The sequence below is a fragment of the Primulina huaijiensis genome, chromosome 2 (assembly GCF_012295235.1).
Source record: "Primulina huaijiensis isolate GDHJ02 chromosome 2, ASM1229523v2, whole genome shotgun sequence".
NCBI lineage: Eukaryota > Viridiplantae > Streptophyta > Magnoliopsida > Lamiales > Gesneriaceae > Primulina > Primulina huaijiensis.
Window position 1 is genome coordinate 25,005,861 of NC_133307.1, and position 18,465 is coordinate 25,024,325.

General features: G+C 34.8%; 4 protein-coding genes and 1 long non-coding RNA gene across 11 annotated transcripts; 3 read left to right on the forward strand and 2 right to left on the reverse strand.

Annotated features, from left to right (window-relative positions):
- Positions 1 to 485: 485 nt before the first annotated feature.
- On the reverse strand, positions 486 to 4,367 carry LOC140970896 (chloroplastic group IIB intron splicing facilitator CRS2-B, chloroplastic). 6 transcript variants are annotated; one of them, XR_012174208.1, is made up of 10 exons: positions 3,500 to 3,665; positions 2,997 to 3,220; positions 2,750 to 2,834; positions 2,533 to 2,600; positions 1,912 to 1,962; positions 1,747 to 1,820; positions 1,356 to 1,414; positions 1,181 to 1,257; positions 845 to 1,083; positions 486 to 687 (listed from the first exon to the last, which is right to left on the reverse strand). XR_012174208.1 is itself a non-coding variant. In XM_073432864.1 (10 exons), exons 3-10 carry the CDS (start codon positions 3,210 to 3,212, stop codon positions 571 to 573), a joined length of 747 nt encoding a protein of 248 aa, XP_073288965.1. In that variant the 5' UTR covers positions 3,213 to 3,220; positions 3,786 to 3,872; positions 4,246 to 4,367; the 3' UTR covers positions 486 to 570. The 6 variants fall into 6 exon arrangements, 5 of the variants coding, with proteins under 5 accessions (XP_073288965.1, XP_073288966.1, XP_073288963.1 ...); XM_073432864.1 differs by lacking the exons at positions 845 to 1,083; positions 3,500 to 3,665 and adding exons at positions 3,786 to 3,872; positions 4,246 to 4,367; XM_073432865.1 differs by lacking the exon at positions 845 to 1,083 and having other exon boundaries at positions 3,583 to 3,681.
- LOC140970894 (elongator complex protein 5) lies at positions 4,277 to 7,055 on the forward strand. The gene is made up of 9 exons (XM_073432859.1): positions 4,277 to 4,495; positions 4,577 to 4,669; positions 4,761 to 4,927; positions 5,028 to 5,074; positions 5,399 to 5,468; positions 5,708 to 5,934; positions 6,058 to 6,147; positions 6,349 to 6,424; positions 6,552 to 7,055. Exons 1-9 carry the CDS (start codon positions 4,329 to 4,331, stop codon positions 6,737 to 6,739), a joined length of 1,125 nt encoding a protein of 374 aa, XP_073288960.1. The 5' UTR covers positions 4,277 to 4,328; the 3' UTR covers positions 6,740 to 7,055.
- A 60-nt stretch (positions 7,056 to 7,115) lies between these two features.
- Positions 7,116 to 9,560, reverse strand: LOC140970895 (protein ABA DEFICIENT 4, chloroplastic-like). 2 transcript variants are annotated; one of them, XM_073432860.1, is made up of 6 exons: positions 9,333 to 9,560; positions 8,810 to 9,041; positions 8,218 to 8,321; positions 7,905 to 8,033; positions 7,695 to 7,783; positions 7,116 to 7,350 (listed from the first exon to the last, which is right to left on the reverse strand). In XM_073432860.1, the coding sequence occupies exons 1-6, from the start codon at positions 9,381 to 9,383 to the stop codon at positions 7,197 to 7,199; spliced, it is 759 nt and encodes a 252-aa protein (XP_073288961.1). In that variant the 5' UTR covers positions 9,384 to 9,560; the 3' UTR covers positions 7,116 to 7,196. The 2 variants fall into 2 exon arrangements, with proteins under 2 accessions (XP_073288961.1, XP_073288962.1); XM_073432861.1 differs by lacking the exon at positions 7,695 to 7,783.
- A 1,776-nt stretch (positions 9,561 to 11,336) lies between these two features.
- On the forward strand, positions 11,337 to 13,128 carry LOC140960545 (uncharacterized). Its single transcript, XR_012172184.1, has 3 exons — positions 11,337 to 11,593; positions 11,688 to 11,751; positions 12,208 to 13,128. It is a non-coding gene; the product is annotated as an uncharacterized lncRNA (long non-coding RNA).
- A 3,539-nt stretch (positions 13,129 to 16,667) lies between these two features.
- LOC140970897 (LOB domain-containing protein 41) lies at positions 16,668 to 17,939 on the forward strand. Its single transcript, XM_073432867.1, has 2 exons — positions 16,668 to 17,001; positions 17,088 to 17,939. Exons 1-2 carry the CDS (start codon positions 16,812 to 16,814, stop codon positions 17,720 to 17,722), a joined length of 825 nt encoding a protein of 274 aa, XP_073288968.1. The 5' UTR covers positions 16,668 to 16,811; the 3' UTR covers positions 17,723 to 17,939.
- The last annotated feature ends 526 nt before the right edge of the window (positions 17,940 to 18,465 follow it).

An 18,465-nucleotide genomic window follows, 5' to 3' on the forward strand; every position in this document is an offset into this window, starting at 1 on the left:
AATATACATAATTTTGATATTCCTTCCACCAATTTTGCCAAATTTCGTACTTAAATATGACATGACACTCTGGAGTCACATATCATGATTATATATATATATATATATTTAAAAAATTTAAATTTAACTTAAAAAATAATATATTATCTATAAAAAATAAAAACAAATAAAATTTTACAATATGTCTATTAACCAAAGGGTTTTCGTGATTGGATCTTTTTTTTTTTTTTTTTTTTTTTTTTTTTTTTTTTTTTTTTTNGATATCATTTCACATCTTGAAGAAACCGCGCATAATTTTATCCCTTTAATGAGAATAAAAAAATTCATACAAATGGGTTAGTACCATATATTCGTATCTGCTCAGATTTTTTCAAAAAAAAAGATCGATTATAAAATTTATCTGGATTCTAATTTTACCCCAGATACCTAGTTAAATTTGGTAATCTATTTCATCAACTGACAAACTTTGACTGATCCTACAAAACTAGAGAAAGGAAAATGGTAGAAATTTGGACATTGATGATAGAAAAATTGTACATCTTGTCCTATTTTACATTATCATAATCCGAGTCAAACTTTGTTGTACTTGTATTTCTGACCCAGATTGAATCTGGTAATTCGATTGCTGAAGCCTTCCAACACTAGCGTCCTCACAGCCTCGGTCCCTTGTTCAAGAGCTGCATCAACCTATTTTAACAGAAAATGGAGTGTTTCACTAATCTCAAATTCCATTTGATTCAATCAACAATCTAACTAGTTGACTTCGGGATTCACAAGTGTATAGTTCGCTACATAAAATCCAAAATTTGGAAACTTCTTAAAAAAATCGAAATAACTTGAAGACCTGTAATTAAATAACAGTGAGAAAAAACTAATAACATGTGTGGCTCGCTCGAACTAGAGTAGTTCGACAAGCACTCGAAATCAAGATGAAAAATCCATGCCCGAGTTCAACTCTTATAGTCCTGTGACGAGCTGCTCCCTGATCGATTATTATTGCATTGTGCATGACATTTTGCGACCAGCATTGAACCCACATAACAATTCAATGATAATCATTAATCACCGTGTTCACTAGGTACTCTGAGCAAAATAGAGAAAACATGTGTTCATTGCTAAGGCCTACAATAGCAATACCATAATGTACCATGTTGAAGTCACCTTGACCATTTTTACGTACCTGCCTTCTGTCTAAGGGGCTGAATTTCTGAAGAAGATAAGCCCTCATGTCCATGGTACCTGGCGGGTTACTGACACCTACAGCATATATAATCACATTTCACTCAAGTTTTGCAAGTGAACTTGAATTTCATTATGTTAGAACTAGAACCAAGAATGGGTGTTAAGAGACAAACCTATGCAAAACCGAGGAAATTCACGGCGACCATCTAAATGCTGCATAACACTCTTTACACTGTGTAGCAAATGAAAAAGGGGACAATTTATTTTAGTTTACTAAATGCAGAGAAGATAAGAATTCAAAAATCTAACTCGTGACAGCTAGAAATGATACAGATTCATTTATATTTATGAAAGAACACTTCAGAAGTATCAATGACTCAAATTGGTCACCGGAAAACAGTTGCTAGGCTAAAAACAATCCCATACTCTATATAGGTATGGTATTTTGTTCGAAATACTTTCATACACAAAAACAGGAGTGATATTCCAAAACAATCAAATCTCATCAATTGTGAGGGCATTTGCTGCAACAATGTTTTTCATATGTAAAAAGCTGGAAAATACCCGTTATGATGACCATGTCCTCCTTTGGGCTGCAGCCTCAAAACTCCATTTGGTAAGGTCATTTCATCATAAACCTACAGGATTGTTCAAAACGTAGCCACAAGTAAAGAGAAAATATGATATAAAAGAATAATTCTACCATAACAAATTATAAGAATTGTTGACCAGTAGGATGTGTCGCAAAGGAACTTGATAATAAGCAGCGAGGGGTCCAACCTGATAGCACAAGAAATATAATGTTACATCATGCAGTGGCTTTGTAATCAAAACTTCATGCTAATCCACATAAAGAAAATGGGAGTATGTATGTAATATATTCTGCTATGTACATGATATCCAAATAATAACGGATGGCAACCAAGACTCTGCCATGGTAATTTGCTAACCACCTCGAAAAGACAATTAAAACCTGAAACTACCAGAAATATGGTGCACAGAAATCAAACTTGTAACATGATTGACCCAATGAAATTTTCGAGCCACTGAGAATCCATGCATTCGGATCATAATCCGTATGGCATTCTCAAGCAGACTCATAATGACATTCTCCTTCAAATTACTAGGAAGCAAAGAGGCTTTCTATTGGTATTGTTAAAGAAGCTAATGTTAATATTAAAGAATTTTACAAAAATAAAAGACAGAGAAAGCAACTGAGGTTTTGACCACATCTATACAGAATTACTTTTCCCTCCTAATATCTCCCTTCTTAAAATTGAATCTAACTAAATAACTAAGAAATACACGATTCAGCAAAAGAAAGAAACCAGTAAGAATATAGTCACATACCGATTCGCCACTGAAATTCATATATGTCTGAGGCTTGACCAATAAAATAGGAACCTCTCCTATGGAACCTGCACCAAATTTGCTATAAGACGAAATTTAATCAATAAAAATTGCAATGACAGAACAACATCTACATAATATCACTTCAACTTTATTTGCTCTATGTTTTGGAGGGGGTAAAAGTTATAAAACACACAAAAAATGACTAAACAATCACCTATTCCAATCAATGCTTTGGACTGTATGGTGTTCATCAAAATTCCTTCGGCTTGAGAGATGCAATCAATCATTTCAAATCCAATCTATTTCCACAGAGTCCGAGAATCAACATCAAATATAAATCAATTTAAACCAAAATGAAACACAAAAAAAAAGGAAAAAATAAGAAGAAGAAGAAGAAGAAGAAGGAAACCAACACGATCAAAAAGCCAAGAAAATTGCAAGTTAATGAGCAGAAGAAATACATTATGCCGGGTTCCGTGATACTTGTTTCCAGGGTTCCCCAATCCAGCAATCAGCCATGGAGTATACTCGGTCTTTACTTCTTTGATCTCTGACAATGAAGCAGACACCCAAAGTCTAGTTGAAGTTGAATGTTTTCGAAAAAACGGTGGAATTTTGATTCTCGAATAAGATATGTAACTCGAAGAGTTATTTGGGGAAAACACAGCAGAAAGCATTGATCAACCTGAAAATAAAAATTTGCTATTATGTCAGATTAGCGGCACATAGCTTCAAACGCCGAAAGGGCAGAAAATCAACTAATATAACGCATAAAGGATACAAACCAATTAACACGAGCAAAACGGGAGAAAAATACACAAACTTTGACGACAGTTCGAAAGGTCAAAAAATAAAACTAGGAAAAATTGCATGCTCAAGAATTCACCCAAACAAAAACACACGGGCAGGTGAAGAGGGTGGATTCTCACATAATTTTTCTAAAGTACAAAATTAAGCAGCACACCTCTATCTTGTTTTATAGTCCAAATTGAAGTTCGAACCGGGCGGAGCAGAAATAAAACTACAGTCTACAGAAGAGCAGTGTACACGGATTTCCACTAGAGTCCCAGGCAGGAACAACTACTGAGGCGATGAAGGATTAGTAGCGAAGGCGAATTAAAAAAAAAAAAGATATCTTCTTTTAAAAAAAGACCGAAATTCGGGTAAAACTCCAGCCTTTTCGAGATCAGATTAGACTTTAGAGTACAGTTGGTGCCAAATCAAAGCCCATGAACCAATTTTATATTTACCTCATGGAAAGCCCATTAGACCTACCAGGCTTAATTGCTTTGTTTTGCTTCATTCTCCGGTTCCGGCCACTTCGACTACACAAGGCACTAAACTTGCTGCTCCCTCTCTCGCTATTCGATTTAAAGATTTTCTCCGGTCTCTCAGGTCAATCCAGTCCAAATATGAAGAGGGTGTTTTTGTTTGGACTAAATTCGTTTGCTATTCATTGCTGCGTTAAATTTTTATTTTAGAACCCTCGAGAACAATTTTTTTATTCATGAAGTTTGGTGTGATTATATTGGAGATTATGATCGTTTTTGGTTTACGGAAAACACCTTCGGGGGTTGAAAAGAGCATTTTCATCATATTGAAAAGTGCTTTTTTCTTTTACCGTCGATAATTTTTGTCATGAAATTTTTAGTTTACATTTTTTTATAACAAAATCGGCCTGTAATCCTACTTCTACAGCATATCTAGAACGGTGACTGCTAACAGTAGCATGACTCTGAACCCCGAGACCTGTGTTTAAGTTTGCGGCTAAAAGGGCGGCATCAGAAAAAGAAATGGCAGAATCAATTTGCAGAACGCTTCGAGACGGTGGTTTGGAAGGAGAGCATGCACCAGCACTCACTATAAAGGATACGATTCGTTGTCCCCTGGGACTCTTTGTCTTAGATCATATTCTCTGCCAAGTCTGCTCCTTCGTTCTGTCCCATAGATCTCAATCTAAGTCAGGATGGTTGTTCAAATTGTAATCTTTAAGTTCTGAATTAAATTATAGTTTTAATTCTATTGTTTTCTTTGTTTGCAGAGGCATTGTGTTGGTTGCATTGTCCCGTAGTCCAATATACTATGAAGAGTTATTGAAGAGCCAAGGATATGATGTTGCCTCTTCCAGTACATGGTCTGAAGTTGTGCTTTTTGTTTTCCAACTTTATGAAGATTGTTTGATAAATTAGGTTGAGATTATTGGTTCTATTTTGAAATTTTAACAGGATTAAGGTTGTGGACTGCTACTCAGATCCATTTGGTTGGAAAAGAAAGCTCGTAGAGAATGGGATTGTCAAAAACCTTACTGGTGGATCTTCAATTACAGTTAAATTGTGTGAAAATGTTGAGGACTTGGAGAAATTATCCTCGTACATTGTCGAACTGGGGAAAGGTTAGTACTTGAATACTCTGCTCCATCGTTGTCCAGTGTTTGAATAATTGGTTTATTATAAAGAAAAATTCCATGCAATGTGGTGAATTTGTGATTGCAGAAATGATTGGAGATGGAAAAGGACGTTTTATGGTTGCCATAGACTCGGTAATTTGGATTTTCTGTCGGAAGATAATTTCAAATTGTTTCAAAGTGAAATGCATCTGTTTTTTGTTTACTTGTATTCACAGTATTGAAATTTAAAAATGGGGGTTGACAATTGAATTCTTGAGTCTTTTTATTGAACTTTACTCTCCTACATGAACGTAAATTCATTTTTTAAATTGTGAATCGGGATTCACTAGTAATATATTTAAGGAGATTGAATAAATAAAATTTGAAGTTTATCCTTTTGGGACATTTGACCATTTGTTTCCACACTCATTTTTGCTTGCTGGCGTGCAACTCCGTGAGCTTCCATTTTTATTCCAGGTTAGTGAGATGCTAAGGCTTACCTCTCTCACATCCGTTGCTGTGATTTTAAGCAACCTTCGGAGCCATGGTACGCAGATTTTTATTGGAATCTACGCAGATTTTTGTAGGAATCAGTTAAAAATGACGACAACAAAGTTCCACATGAATTTTTAATTTCCTTGCATAAAATATAAATTTGAAGATGAGAATTTTTTCTACCAACTCTAAATAAAATTAGGGCGTTGGTTCTTAATCTTGATAGAAATGTTTCCCTTTATATCAATCTTGTAAAATCTGACATATATGATATTTTATTTCTGATTGCAGACAATGTATCTTGCTTGTTTTGGTTATTACATTCAGACCTGCACGACAATGGGATTACTGCTGCTCTGGAGTACATGTCATCTATGCAGGCAAGTATAGAACCAATGGCTCGCCTTGTCGATGAACAGAGGGGAAATTCTGGGAATATTTCTTGGATGGAACAAAATTTAAGGAGAGGAAAGTTCTGTGTGCGTTTGAAACGCAGAAATGGACGTGTCAGAGTGATGGTATAACCTCCCCCAACGTGGCCCAAAGAAGTTGATATTCATATGTACCTCTGTCTTTTCAGTTTATTTATTTTGTGATCTGAAACTAACTGATCATTTTATTTTATTGATATTTCGTTTTAGCATGAAGAGCTTCGTGTTGAGAAATCTGGCATCAAATTTTCACCTGTTTCGTTTGAAGATGATTTAATTTCTCAAAGTATCGTGCCTAAGGTCAGTGGACATTTAATCTATGTTGAAACTTGGTTAATATTTTGGTGTCTAACCATAAAGTTACTCACTTCACCGGCTAATTGTGCAATAAACCAAACAACAGTACACCTTATGTAGGGAGATACCACCATATAATTCTGACAATCACGTAAATGAGAAAAAATATCCAAATGATTCACATCTATTCTTTGTCCTTGGCAGGTCCAGTTCAATTTACAGTTGTCTGAGAAGGAGCGAAATGATCGGGCAAAAGTTGTCCTTCCGTTTGAGCACCAGGGTGTGTATACATCTTCAAGTGTAAATACCATGTTTCCTTGTTTTATCGAATCTAATTTTTATTTTATTTTATTTTATTTTTTCTGTTTACCCTGAGTTTTATCGTTAACCTTTACATAAACATCAAGGAAACGGTAAAAATATTCAAATATATGATGGTCGGAAACCTCTCGATGCTGGTGAAGAAGGGATGAAAAATGCTTCTGAGAGAGTGCAGGCAATTGATTCTTCAAAAGGCGAGATTATCTATTTCCGTGACTCGGATGATGAGATGCCAGATTCAGACGAGGATCCAGATGACGATTTGGACATATGACAAAGAGGATGGACTTATATGAAGTTCTGATTACTATGATAAGGGTTGTGGGTCTACTGATGGAAGGTTCTGCGGTTTGGAGGTCATGTACCAGTACACTTACTGATGATATTCACGAGGCCATGCTCTAGGATATAGTTTATGCTGCTGAGATTGGAAAAATTCATCAGATACTGGTTAAATGGATCCAAGATCACAAAGTTGATGTCTGTGTATGGCTCGTATACCGTTACTTATTGTTCTCTTGGCATACCTGTTCATTATATTTGTTTTCTCGAGGCTGCTGGCCTCTATCCACGCAGATCCTTACATATATTTTACTTATATAAAGAAATTTTGCAGTAATTTATATTGTAAAACCTCCAATCCTAGTAAAGATAGTAAAGGTAAATAACCATTGAAATATTTTATTGTTTCATTACATGAAAACTGCTGCACATGATCAATGAAAATTCTGTTACTTGGTCACTGTATTTCCATGTTTCCTGTTTTGTCTGCTTAGTGCTTTGGTGATAAAATGTACTAGGATTCCAATTGGGCAAAACAGCAGGCAAAGAGTGACAGAGTGCCTCGTCTCTACGTCGTTCAGCAGTCCATCGTGATAAACCTGCCTGTTTAATGAAAAACATACACGTCAAAACCCTCTCACAAACAGAAGACACAAATTGGTAAATTACATCGATGCCTTCTGTATGAATGTTTGACATGTAACAGTGGCGGAGTCGCATAGCCTGAGGCTTACAGGCCATTAAATTTTTTAATTTTGATGCTAATGGAATTTTCGATATTGGGATCCCCTTGCTCCGTCTCTGCCACATTTCAAGACATTCACCATATGCCAACAAGTTTTCTTTAAAAAAAATGAATCAATGTCCAATCAGCGCGAGAAAGGTATAGCATGAGATTTGAAACAAGATTGCATTGATGTAATTTATTGATGTCTGGAAGATAGAACCTTGCTGCATAAAGATCTACACTCAATAAATGGATCCAAGCAGAAACCAATGTCATCTCACTGGAGAACATCTTAGCTATACCAGGCAACTGAACAAATCATAAGAATTTCAGTTCCAAGTTGATTACGGTTTTTCTTCTAAAAAATAATTAGAGTGAAAACCCAAAGAATAGAATGTAAAAGATTAGACATTTACTAGTAAAACCGCACCTCTGGTAACCAGTATTTGCTACCAAATATCAATCGAATCGTCTCCGGCGTCCATGACAGATACAGGAGATAAGTATACAATGTTCCAAGAACCATATACGGTATGCTGCTTGCCACTAGTTTCTTAGTCTGCATAACCGAATACAGAAAGAATCTAAGGCTTCACTTCACACAAAACGATTCAAGTTTATTTTTTTTCTGGAGCATCATCTCTTTGTAATGAATGTCGAAATGATTGTCGTGCTCGTTAATTGAGTTCAATTATCAAATGCTGAAAAGTTAGGAAAGTCGGTTAAAAGGTTAGTGTGCTTACAATCTCTGCTCGAGGTGCTACAACCATACAAGTATAAAACGGAAGGACAGCTACTGTACCCATTGTAAAAGCCACATCAGCAACAACCTCAGAACTTAGTAGCCCTGCGAATAGAAAAGATGGAGAAAGCTTTTTAATTTAAGTTCCATACGTTTTAAATCTTCTGCTGCATTGTATAAATGACATGCTTGGAAATTAAATAGTTTCCATAGACATGGTAAGTGTCATTGGACTATTATCCATCGGATATACTATACTACGCTGGAGTGTTTCAAATCTCATTTAACTTTAATCATTAGATGATGTCGATCCCGCCTGTTTTGGGTTGAGTCCTCCCAAAACTATACCGTCTAACTGTTGTTGCCATACCGGTAGTATTTTCCCATTTTTTCTAATCATAAACTAATAAAATATTTAATATCAAGTGTAGCAAAAGACAATCTCATTGACTCCTGACACAAATAAAAAACTCAATGGTTACATGTGCAAGTTCTTTAAAGTTGACAAGCTGGTTCCAGATAAATCAGGCGAATATGTACGTACTTCAAAACTATGTAAATGAATCAAAATGGTTCAGAAATGAAAGATTTACATGCAGCGTTTACGGCTAAGCTCTTCCTCCCTGGATAAGTGATCCTTCCATGATTTGGTATTCCGACGGTTTTTGATCCTCCAAGAAAACTCCAGCCGATACATGTCTTCACTTCCTTACCCATCACTTTTTGGCCAAATAGAACACTAACCATTTCTTCAGGAGCAGAATTTCTACTCAGGCCTATTCTCTTTCGACTCGAGATTCTTGAAGGCAATCTTGGGCGGTCGGCCTACAAATTTATGTTCCGAAGTTTCAGATATTAAACATAAGCTCATGAAATAACATGATGAAAATTTCGAATAGACGAGCAATTTAGTATATTGCTGTTATAGGTCTCAAGAAATTAACACGCTAGTGAAACTGCGAAATACCTTCCATGGTTTGACAGATAAAATATACATGGAAGAGAATCAACAATTCCCTGACTAAGAACTAACTAGAAAGCAAAAAAAAATCTTCAGAGGGACATTTCGTTGATACATAAACCACATAAGCACCAAATCACTGAAACCACATGTACCTTAAATGAAACGCAGATTTGAGAGCTAAAGAAGCATGGAGACAAAGCCATGTTGAGAATACAGTAGGCAAACTTTTCAAAAGCCCGAAAAAATTACTGAGTAAAAACAATCAAAATCTGTTCAATTCCCACGTCCAAGAAACAGTTCCATCCTGCGTTTTATATAGGAAGTGCAACCAATAATCAGTTGACACAAGAAGAAAGTTAAAACCTGACCCTTTTTTATAATATAAATTATAAAACATGACTTTTGAAGAGAATGGAAGTTCAGGTGGAGTCGAGAAAGGTAGGTCTTGACGTTGAAAAGCAATATTATTTTAAAATATGGATGCTTGAAAGTTGTAATTTAGTGCAATAAATGGTGTCATAATTAGGACCCAAGCCAAATAGGAGGAGACAGCCAAATGGCAAATTGGATGAAAAAGCTTGCATTTAGCTTTTTGGGTTATTTGATTTCATTGAGATTTACATGTGGCGCACATGCAGGGCGTTTTGCAAGTGGGATTTATCTATTGCTTCACAAAAGATTCCTTTGTTAACAAAATTTTTTCTCTACTTTAATTAATTTCAATTTCATACGTAATTTAATATTATAATTTTATTCAAAAATTAAATTAGAAATAATTAAAAAAATTCATAACGACTAATTCATAACGGATATATCAAAACGGCTTGTCTAAGTAAGATAACTTAGGTACACCTAATTTGAAAAAATTACTCAAAATACACAAATTGAAATACAACATAAATAACATTAATACTAGAAAAGTGGATTATTACATATACTAAAACACATGCCATGAAAATATAAATTACAAAACACATGGATATTATAACACATGTCATGAAAATAAAAATTACAAACCACATTAAGTTAATTTAAAAAAAAAAAAACAAATCTACAACATGTTCAATCTTTTCTTTAGCTACTTGCATATCGTTTGATGATTATGAATTTGTTCATTTGTCACTTCCCAGACCTAGGCCTATGCGATTTCATAATATGTTCTTATAGAAACAACTTCGTATTTGTTCTCGCTTTACGAAAATAATTAACTTAAATTGTTATAGGAATGAGTATATTGTAAGCCATTGTAAGAAATTTAAGTTTTCATTTTCAACCAATGTGGGATAAGGGTATAACAATTACTCACCCCTTCTACAGAACACAACGTCCTTATCACGGCCTGCTCCTCGATCCACCAACGTCGATAATCTAGATATGGTTCCTACATGTTCAAGAAGTGGCTCCCGTGATATAGCACTTTGTCCCACAGGTTCCAGAGGTGGCTCTCACCCATGTAGCACTTTGGCCAACAACAGAACACTTTTTTTCTCAATGTTCCTATCAGTGACTCTCTCCGATATCATTCTATCACGACTCGAGGCCCAGAACCGTGCACGCGCGACTGCCTAATAGACATTGTGACACACTTGTCCCACATTAGTTGAAAATAAAAGTTTAAAATCTTTTATAAAAGATTACATTAGACTCCTATATTTAATCATTTCCTAAAGCGAGAAAAGTAATTTCTATAAGGGTTTATCATGTTGACGCACAAGCGTGGGCCTGACCCTGCCTGATCTTGGGGCGTGCCACAACCGATCCAAAGGACTCGAAATCTATTAATTGATATATATTTCTATTATATAAATAAAATATCAATACTGACTAACTATAGAAAAATATAATTTGGTTTGAATTTATTTGATAACTTTTTGAACATATTTTAGTTCGATAAATTAAAAAATGAATCAGATATTTTTTAACGAAATTGAAAAATTCGCAAATCGTTTACAGTTCTAATTGGGGAGCGATTAAGACCAAATAAAAATTTTCAACTAATTTATAATAATATTTTAAATATCTAAAGGATAAAAGTGAAATTCAACAAAAAAATTAAAAATGACAGAATCAATCAATAAATAAAATTTAACGATGCATGTGCATGCCCCGACAATTAGGGGTTATCTAAAAATAGCAATACATTTTCATATTTTCTTACATTTTGCCTCTTAGTTGTATTTATTTCCAGAAATTTACAATTCTGTTTTCCAGAAATCAGACGACTGGCCGTAATTTTCTCCCCGAAACATACAAATTCTTCAAAATTTTCAGCTCATCAGATGTGAAAAACTACGGACATGCACTGTTGCGGAAGCCGTATGGCAATGGGTCGGGTTGTTTGCCCCACGCCCCGTCGGGTCGGGCCTTTCGATGCCGACAGCCGCCTGATAATGCCGTTGAGATTTCTCATACGGTGAAGTTTTACGATGTTCCTTTTTTGCAAGAGATTTTTTCGGTTCGATTTTTGTGTTTAGGTTGTTGAGTTCTGTACGCTTTTAATGGAACAGTAATGATATTGGTGCTTTTGATACGAAACAAGGAGCTAAATCGATGGGCCTAATCTTTTATAAGGTAATTTGCTGGTTTCATGCTTTATTTTGCTAATTAGTGCTATTTATTACGTGAATAAATTTCATTTGTAATTTGTAAATCTATCTGATCGGATGTTATCGGATTCATGATTAACTTATTGATATCTAAAGTAGATTGCAATTGTGTGATTATGTGTTAGTTTTGCAATTTGACTGTCATGTAGAATTTGATCCTCATCGCGTGATTTTGAGATGTTAATTGGTTTTTACATTGTGAGTTTTGCTAGTACTGGTTTACATGAATTACTTCATTTCAATCAACGGATCGTACTGTTGTTGTTCTTTTTTTTTTTTGGGTACTAATTTTTTACAAGTTTAATTACTTGGAAAATTTGACGTCTCTATTTGATGAAATTAACAAAAAAACATACATCTAACTTGAATTTTTTTATCTAATGTCAATCACATCTAATGTATAGATCTCTTGCTTTTACAGGAGGATCATGAGACAGAACAATGTACAACTTTAGCATCATCACCACCATTTTTCTTTTGGATCTCCGCCATGAAGAGCCCCAAATCCTTTAGTGCAAGATTCCCATTTTGTTCTTGAAAACCTAATCCCCAAATGTTCTTCCCAATCAAATTCAGCTTTGCCATAATCAGCTCATACCAGAGCAGAGTTTGGGACGAAACGAGCAACTGTAAGAGATATATATGTTCAGTTAATAAATGCATAAACAAAAGAAATTGATGTCTCCAAATACTACAAAAAAGGCAAAAAGAAAGGAAGTATGGAATGAGACCTCAAGACTAAGATCTTGAAAATTTTGATGGAGAGTGTTGAGGAAATCATAGTTAGTGAGTGGTGTACATAGATAGATACCCCCTTTTCTCTTTTATCTATCGGCAGAAATTTACTGAATTTTGCATTTCAAGTGTAATAGATGAGTGCGGGTTTCTCCTAGTGATGATACTGCAAATGAGATCATCATAAAGAGTCACAACTCACAATCTGTTCAAGCATTGTTTTTAAATAAAAGTTCGGATAATGTATATTCTTCTCTCCTTTTAAATTGCCTGCAATCAATCTGGATGTTTTACTCTCTCCTTAGCAGGAGATATGGTCAGAATGGTTTTTGTCTTGGAATTATTTTAGATCGAGATTGTTCAATCTATTGCTTACATTAATTTAAGCAGATCAAATTCACACACATGCATGTCTTACTCAAAACCAAGACATGTGTGCTGAAATAGGTGCTTGGATTTACGCTATTTGATCCATTCATTGTGGCTATCTCGTTTATAATTTCTAGCTCATACTGTTGGCTAAGCGTGATGCAAGATTGTAAAGTCGACGCTGAAGCAAAACATATTGAGTTTTATGAAATGTGACACCCTCTTAGCTTATAGTTAAATGTAGTGCAGTTGGTGGAATGTAATGCGCACCTTCATCTATCATATGATATATTTTTCGTGTTGCGTGAATTCGATAAACATTTATTTCATAGTAAGTTTTTTTTTCCCAATTATGTTTATTTTTCATCGCAATATATGTATGATCAAAACATATTAATTTCACGATTAGAAAGAGTATTGTTGCAATATATGTTATCTATCATTGATTATTTGGAAACCACCTTTTGGTTTCTTGGATGTAATTCATTGGTTTAGAATATGTTACATTGTTGTGTGCATAAGCCTTTGCCCGACATAAATTTTTTAAAAAAAATTTACGATAAAAATATCTACCGTTAGCATACTCATGCAAAATGTGAATTTTATTTTTAATAATTATAAAAGAATGTGTAATGTATTTTTTTACGCATGGCTATATATATATATATATATATTCCAATTTCCATGAAACATTTAATCATTTTTATCCAAATTCCAAGTGGCAGCCCCCGCTTTTTGGTGGGTCTGATAATTTTTATTTTATTTCTTGGGCTTCTTGATCGACACATGGCTATTCCTTTTTTTTGGAGGGATTAAACTTTATAATGTTGAAAAATTATTTAAAAATGTGTTAAATATTTGTGTTGAAAATGTGAATGTTGAATGTTGAAAATTAGGTAAAATTAGGTGTTGAATATTGAAAATTAGTGTGTGATGATGTAGGTAATGATGTATTTTATTTTTGGATTATTTGTAAAAATTTTCTATAAATAGATCTCTCATTTGTGAAGAAAATCACAATTGAGTTGAGAGAAAAATATTATAAAGTGTGTAGTGTGATAATTTTGAAAGTTTGAGATTTTTACTTTTTTACCGTAAATTTTTACTTTTTCACAACATATAATTGTTTTTTGTTCTTGACTATCATTTTTGAAAGTGAAGGGATTTGTCACTAATTTTGGGTAAAAAATGCGTTTGGGAGTTCTTTCTTAACTGGATTTATTACAAAATTGTTGGAGATTTAATAAAAAAAATAAATCTATAAATCATGTGATTAAATCCATATATTACAACACGTCAGGAATTCATGTCGAATTATCAGAAAATATGAATAATAGTAAACACGTACCAGAATCCATTGATTGATCTAGCGTCAGATTTATAGATCTTCCAAGGCAACAGAGAATCGACTACCTTATTCTTGCCTTTGATGGGAGAAGGAGAGAGATCTAGAATACGTGTGCCGTATGTATTCTGTGTTATATTCTCTGTGTCTTGGGGACCATAACCTTATATAATCTTAGAGTCTTCAACCCATCATAGAAGACCTAATTGGACTGGGTTTCTATACATAAGGTGGACCATACCAATTTATTTAATATTTTAGAAACTCATAATTAATTAGATCACTTTATTGGGTCCTTTATTAGACAACGTGTCCATGTACAATTAATTAAATTATGTGAGCTCACAAAATAATTCCAACAAAAATTTCATGAGATTAAAAAAACTTGAAATGTATACAAATTTGGTCAAGATCCGACATCTGTGATCGTAACAAATTATGAAATGAGTAATTTTGTCAATGATACAAAATTGTGATAAAAATATATGATATGCTACAGCACACAAAGTTCGGAGTGATAACATAAAATTAAACTTTTTGGAGATAAAATTTAAAATTGTAAATATATAAATGTCTTCTCGTAATTATTTTTTTTATCGACGTCAACTACTGTTGCTTGCTCTGCTAGATGAACCCTTAAAATAGCTCAAGTGTATTAATTGCTTCTGTTTATTGAAAAACATTTTTCACGTTTTTAAGAAATAAATAAAATGTATCTGTTTGGAAGTTTAATTATATTTTATTAGAAAGATAAGTGAATGCATGTCGGAAAAAAAATAGGTAAACCCGGCCTAAATTTGAATGAACTTATTGAAAATCTATATATATATAAAAGCAGAGTTTTTGTTAAAAATAGTAATTTTTCGTCAAAATATCATTTCTAAAACAGAAAATATATATCATGAATATTGAAATATGTGTACTACAATAAATAATAACTTCAATTATTGATTGTATTGATTATATCAATTAATTTATTTCAAATTTGAATTTAATTCATTTTTATATTAAGACCCTTTCCAAGGTATCCGTATAGTCATATTGGTATAGCAAGAAAATTGGGCACACAGGAAAAAATTTATATTTACATGTTTTGAAAAAATAATTTAATAATAAAAGCGAAGATTGAATATTGGAGTCCAATGTTGTGGGATAAGGACGAGTGACGTGAGAAGCGGGTTTGTTGGACCCATTTTCGCCCACAGACCAAAATACCATACCGGAAACTAATTGCCTGTTTTACAAAAAAGCGGTGTTTGGTTGATGGAACACGCGACTTCCAGAAAACCAGGAGAAACGGGGGCGGGGCCCACCCACGCCTCCTAGATATGTGGCGATTCGACCGCAGCCCTGACACTCTCACATGAAGCTCACGCGCCGCCCACGTTGCCCCTTGCCCTCTCACGTGTCAGCAGCGCCCCTATGCTTGACACATCGTAGCCATGCAGCTCCCTTCTTTCCGGTTTTATTCATGGTATTCATATAGGTTACCTATTCATTACATGATTTGTGTGCTTAATAGATAAATTATGTTAATTCATACAACAAAAATATATATATGAGTAATCGAGATTCATCATATATTAAGTGGACGATGACAATGACGTTGTCTATATAAACAATATCTACCAAACCCTTCCTTCTTAGATCAAAATTTGTGACGTATCGGAAATTTATCCATTTTAATATATAACTAAAATGGTATAAATGTCTATTCTCCAAAGTTAAATACTTAAGGATAGCTTATGAAACAAAAGGCTGTAAGATTTAAGCTTAACAAGTTAATTTTTATTAATTTTAATGTTCCATATTTATAACATGTATAAAATTAATTGTAAAAGTCAGTAAGAGGCAACTGTATATTATTTTGTGGTAATTGTGCTGTTATGAACAAAATACAAATTTACAATTGTAAAATAAATTGTAAATGTCAATAATTAGGAATCATTAAAAATAACGTTGTTGTTTTCGTATGAATTAAAATAGTTTAGAAAAGTATCAGACGGGGAAAGTGAACTGCTTCTAGACCTAATCTTGTTGGATAAGAATAAATTTTTTGAAGTTGGGAAAAGCATAAAGGACAAAATATTAGTAGATAAAGAAATCCAAGTTTGCTCCTAATCCTTCAGCCAATACCACACGAGTTATTTACAAAGCAAAGCTAAATTGATTTAGAATATATAAAAATTAAAGTTCTTCACCAAGCTTAGTTATACTTGATCTTAATTAATCAAATAATCTGACGGTTCCTTCTTAATCGCCATATAATTGATCCAATCACAGCGATTGGTTTCACGCGTTAGTGGTGAGATTTGGATTAATAAATAATAGAGTGGAAATGAAATGCAGCCCCCAATTCCATGAATGTGGAATTATTATATTTTAAACACCACTAAACTCTAAACTACTGCATGCCACCCCTTGTTTCTTTCTTCTTTCTTTAATCGGTTTGAAATTTCAACTTCTACAAGCTCCTTGCACATATATATAAACCCGTCCATTTTCGACCCTGTCCCAAATATCCATTTCTCATAAGCAAGATTTTGAGCTAAATCGTTTAACACAGGAACGGAACAATGCGGCTGAGTTGTAATGGATGTCGAGTACTGCGCAAAGGCTGCAGCGATAACTGCAGCATAAGGCCTTGCCTTGAGTGGATCAAAACTTCAGACTCACAAGCACACGCCACCGTCTTCCTCGCCAAGTTCTATGGCCGCGCCGGACTTATGAACCTCATTAATGCCGGCCCCCAACACCTCCGCCCCGGTATCCATTTTTACTTCATTCATTCAAATTTTTAGCTTGCTTTTCTGTTCGATGGAAATGTTGACGGGTTAATATTCGTTGTGCAGCTATATTCAAGTCCTTGCTTTACGAAGCATGTGGGAGGATTGTGAATCCGATTTACGGATCGGTTGGGTTGATCTGGTCTGGGAGCTGGCAGCTGTGTGAGAACGCGGTTGCAGCGGTTCTGAACGGGGCTCCGATTACCCGAATGGCTACGGACGCTGCCGGGACGAAAAGCGGGCCGCCTCTCAAGCTGTACGACATCAGGCACGTGAACAAGGAGGAAAACAGTATGTCCGGGTTCGGTGAGCTGCACCGGGTCCGGCCCCGTTGCAGGTTCAAGAGAGTTGGGAAGGGGAAGAAGAGCCGGGTCTCGGTTGCGTCAGTAGACGAGTCAGTGAACAGGTCTCCGAGCCATGAGTCGTCTCTGAGCCACCAGTCTCAGGCTGCGGAGGCGAATGTGGAGAGGGGGAGCTTGGCTTCGGCTGAGACTACCGAGGCTGATCATATAACCGGAGCCGAGACGACGATGTATTCCGGTGAAGGTGACGGCGGCCTGAGAGTCGCCGAAGGTGAAATTAAGCTGGATCTGACTCTTGGTTTGGAGCCGTTTAAGTCGACGGAGTCGAAGCGGCGGTTTTCCATTGGCTCGGCTCAGGATGCAAGTGGTGTCTGTAAAATGGAGCTGGGTCTTGTTTAGAGATAAAGTCAATTTTGACGGCTGAGATCAACTCTCTTTATTTGTTATTTTTTACCGTCTTTGTTTTTCCATTCGTGTTTTTTTTACCTTAATGCCCTTGAGAAGTCTGATGTAGAAAGTAGAAACTGTACTGTACATGAGTAGCCGGAGGGGACGACAACGGACATTTTAGTCATATCGAACTTTTGGTTAAATTTATAAGATAGTTACTTGTTCAGTTGTTCTACACATTATTTTTTAAAACTTTAAAATATATTATTGATAGAAAGTGGTGGATTGATAAGCAATCATTTGATAATCTCTAATAAATATAATTAAGATTTTTCCAGTATAGTTTTTTTTTTTTGGTCACCTCCAAGAAGTGAAGAAAAAGGGCAGGCTGGACCAGCTTTGCTAGGTTGGGCCCATCTTAATAATGGACGAGTTTCATTCGGGCTGGCTTAGAATACCACAAATTAAGTCCACTTGAAAATTAAGTTCGTTCGGCCCAAATTGAAAATGTGCCGAAACAGTCAGACGAAATGATTGCAATGCATTCTTGTATTCAGTAACTTGACTGAATCATTTTAGTAAACGAAATGATTGCAATGAATTCTTGTATTCAGTAACTTGAGTGAATCATTTTCGTAAATAGATGACAAATACATAAAAACATGACATACATATATGAAATAGTTATATATACATTCATCATGAGAATGAGATTGTTTATCAATGAGTTGGGTGATGGTATTAATATACAC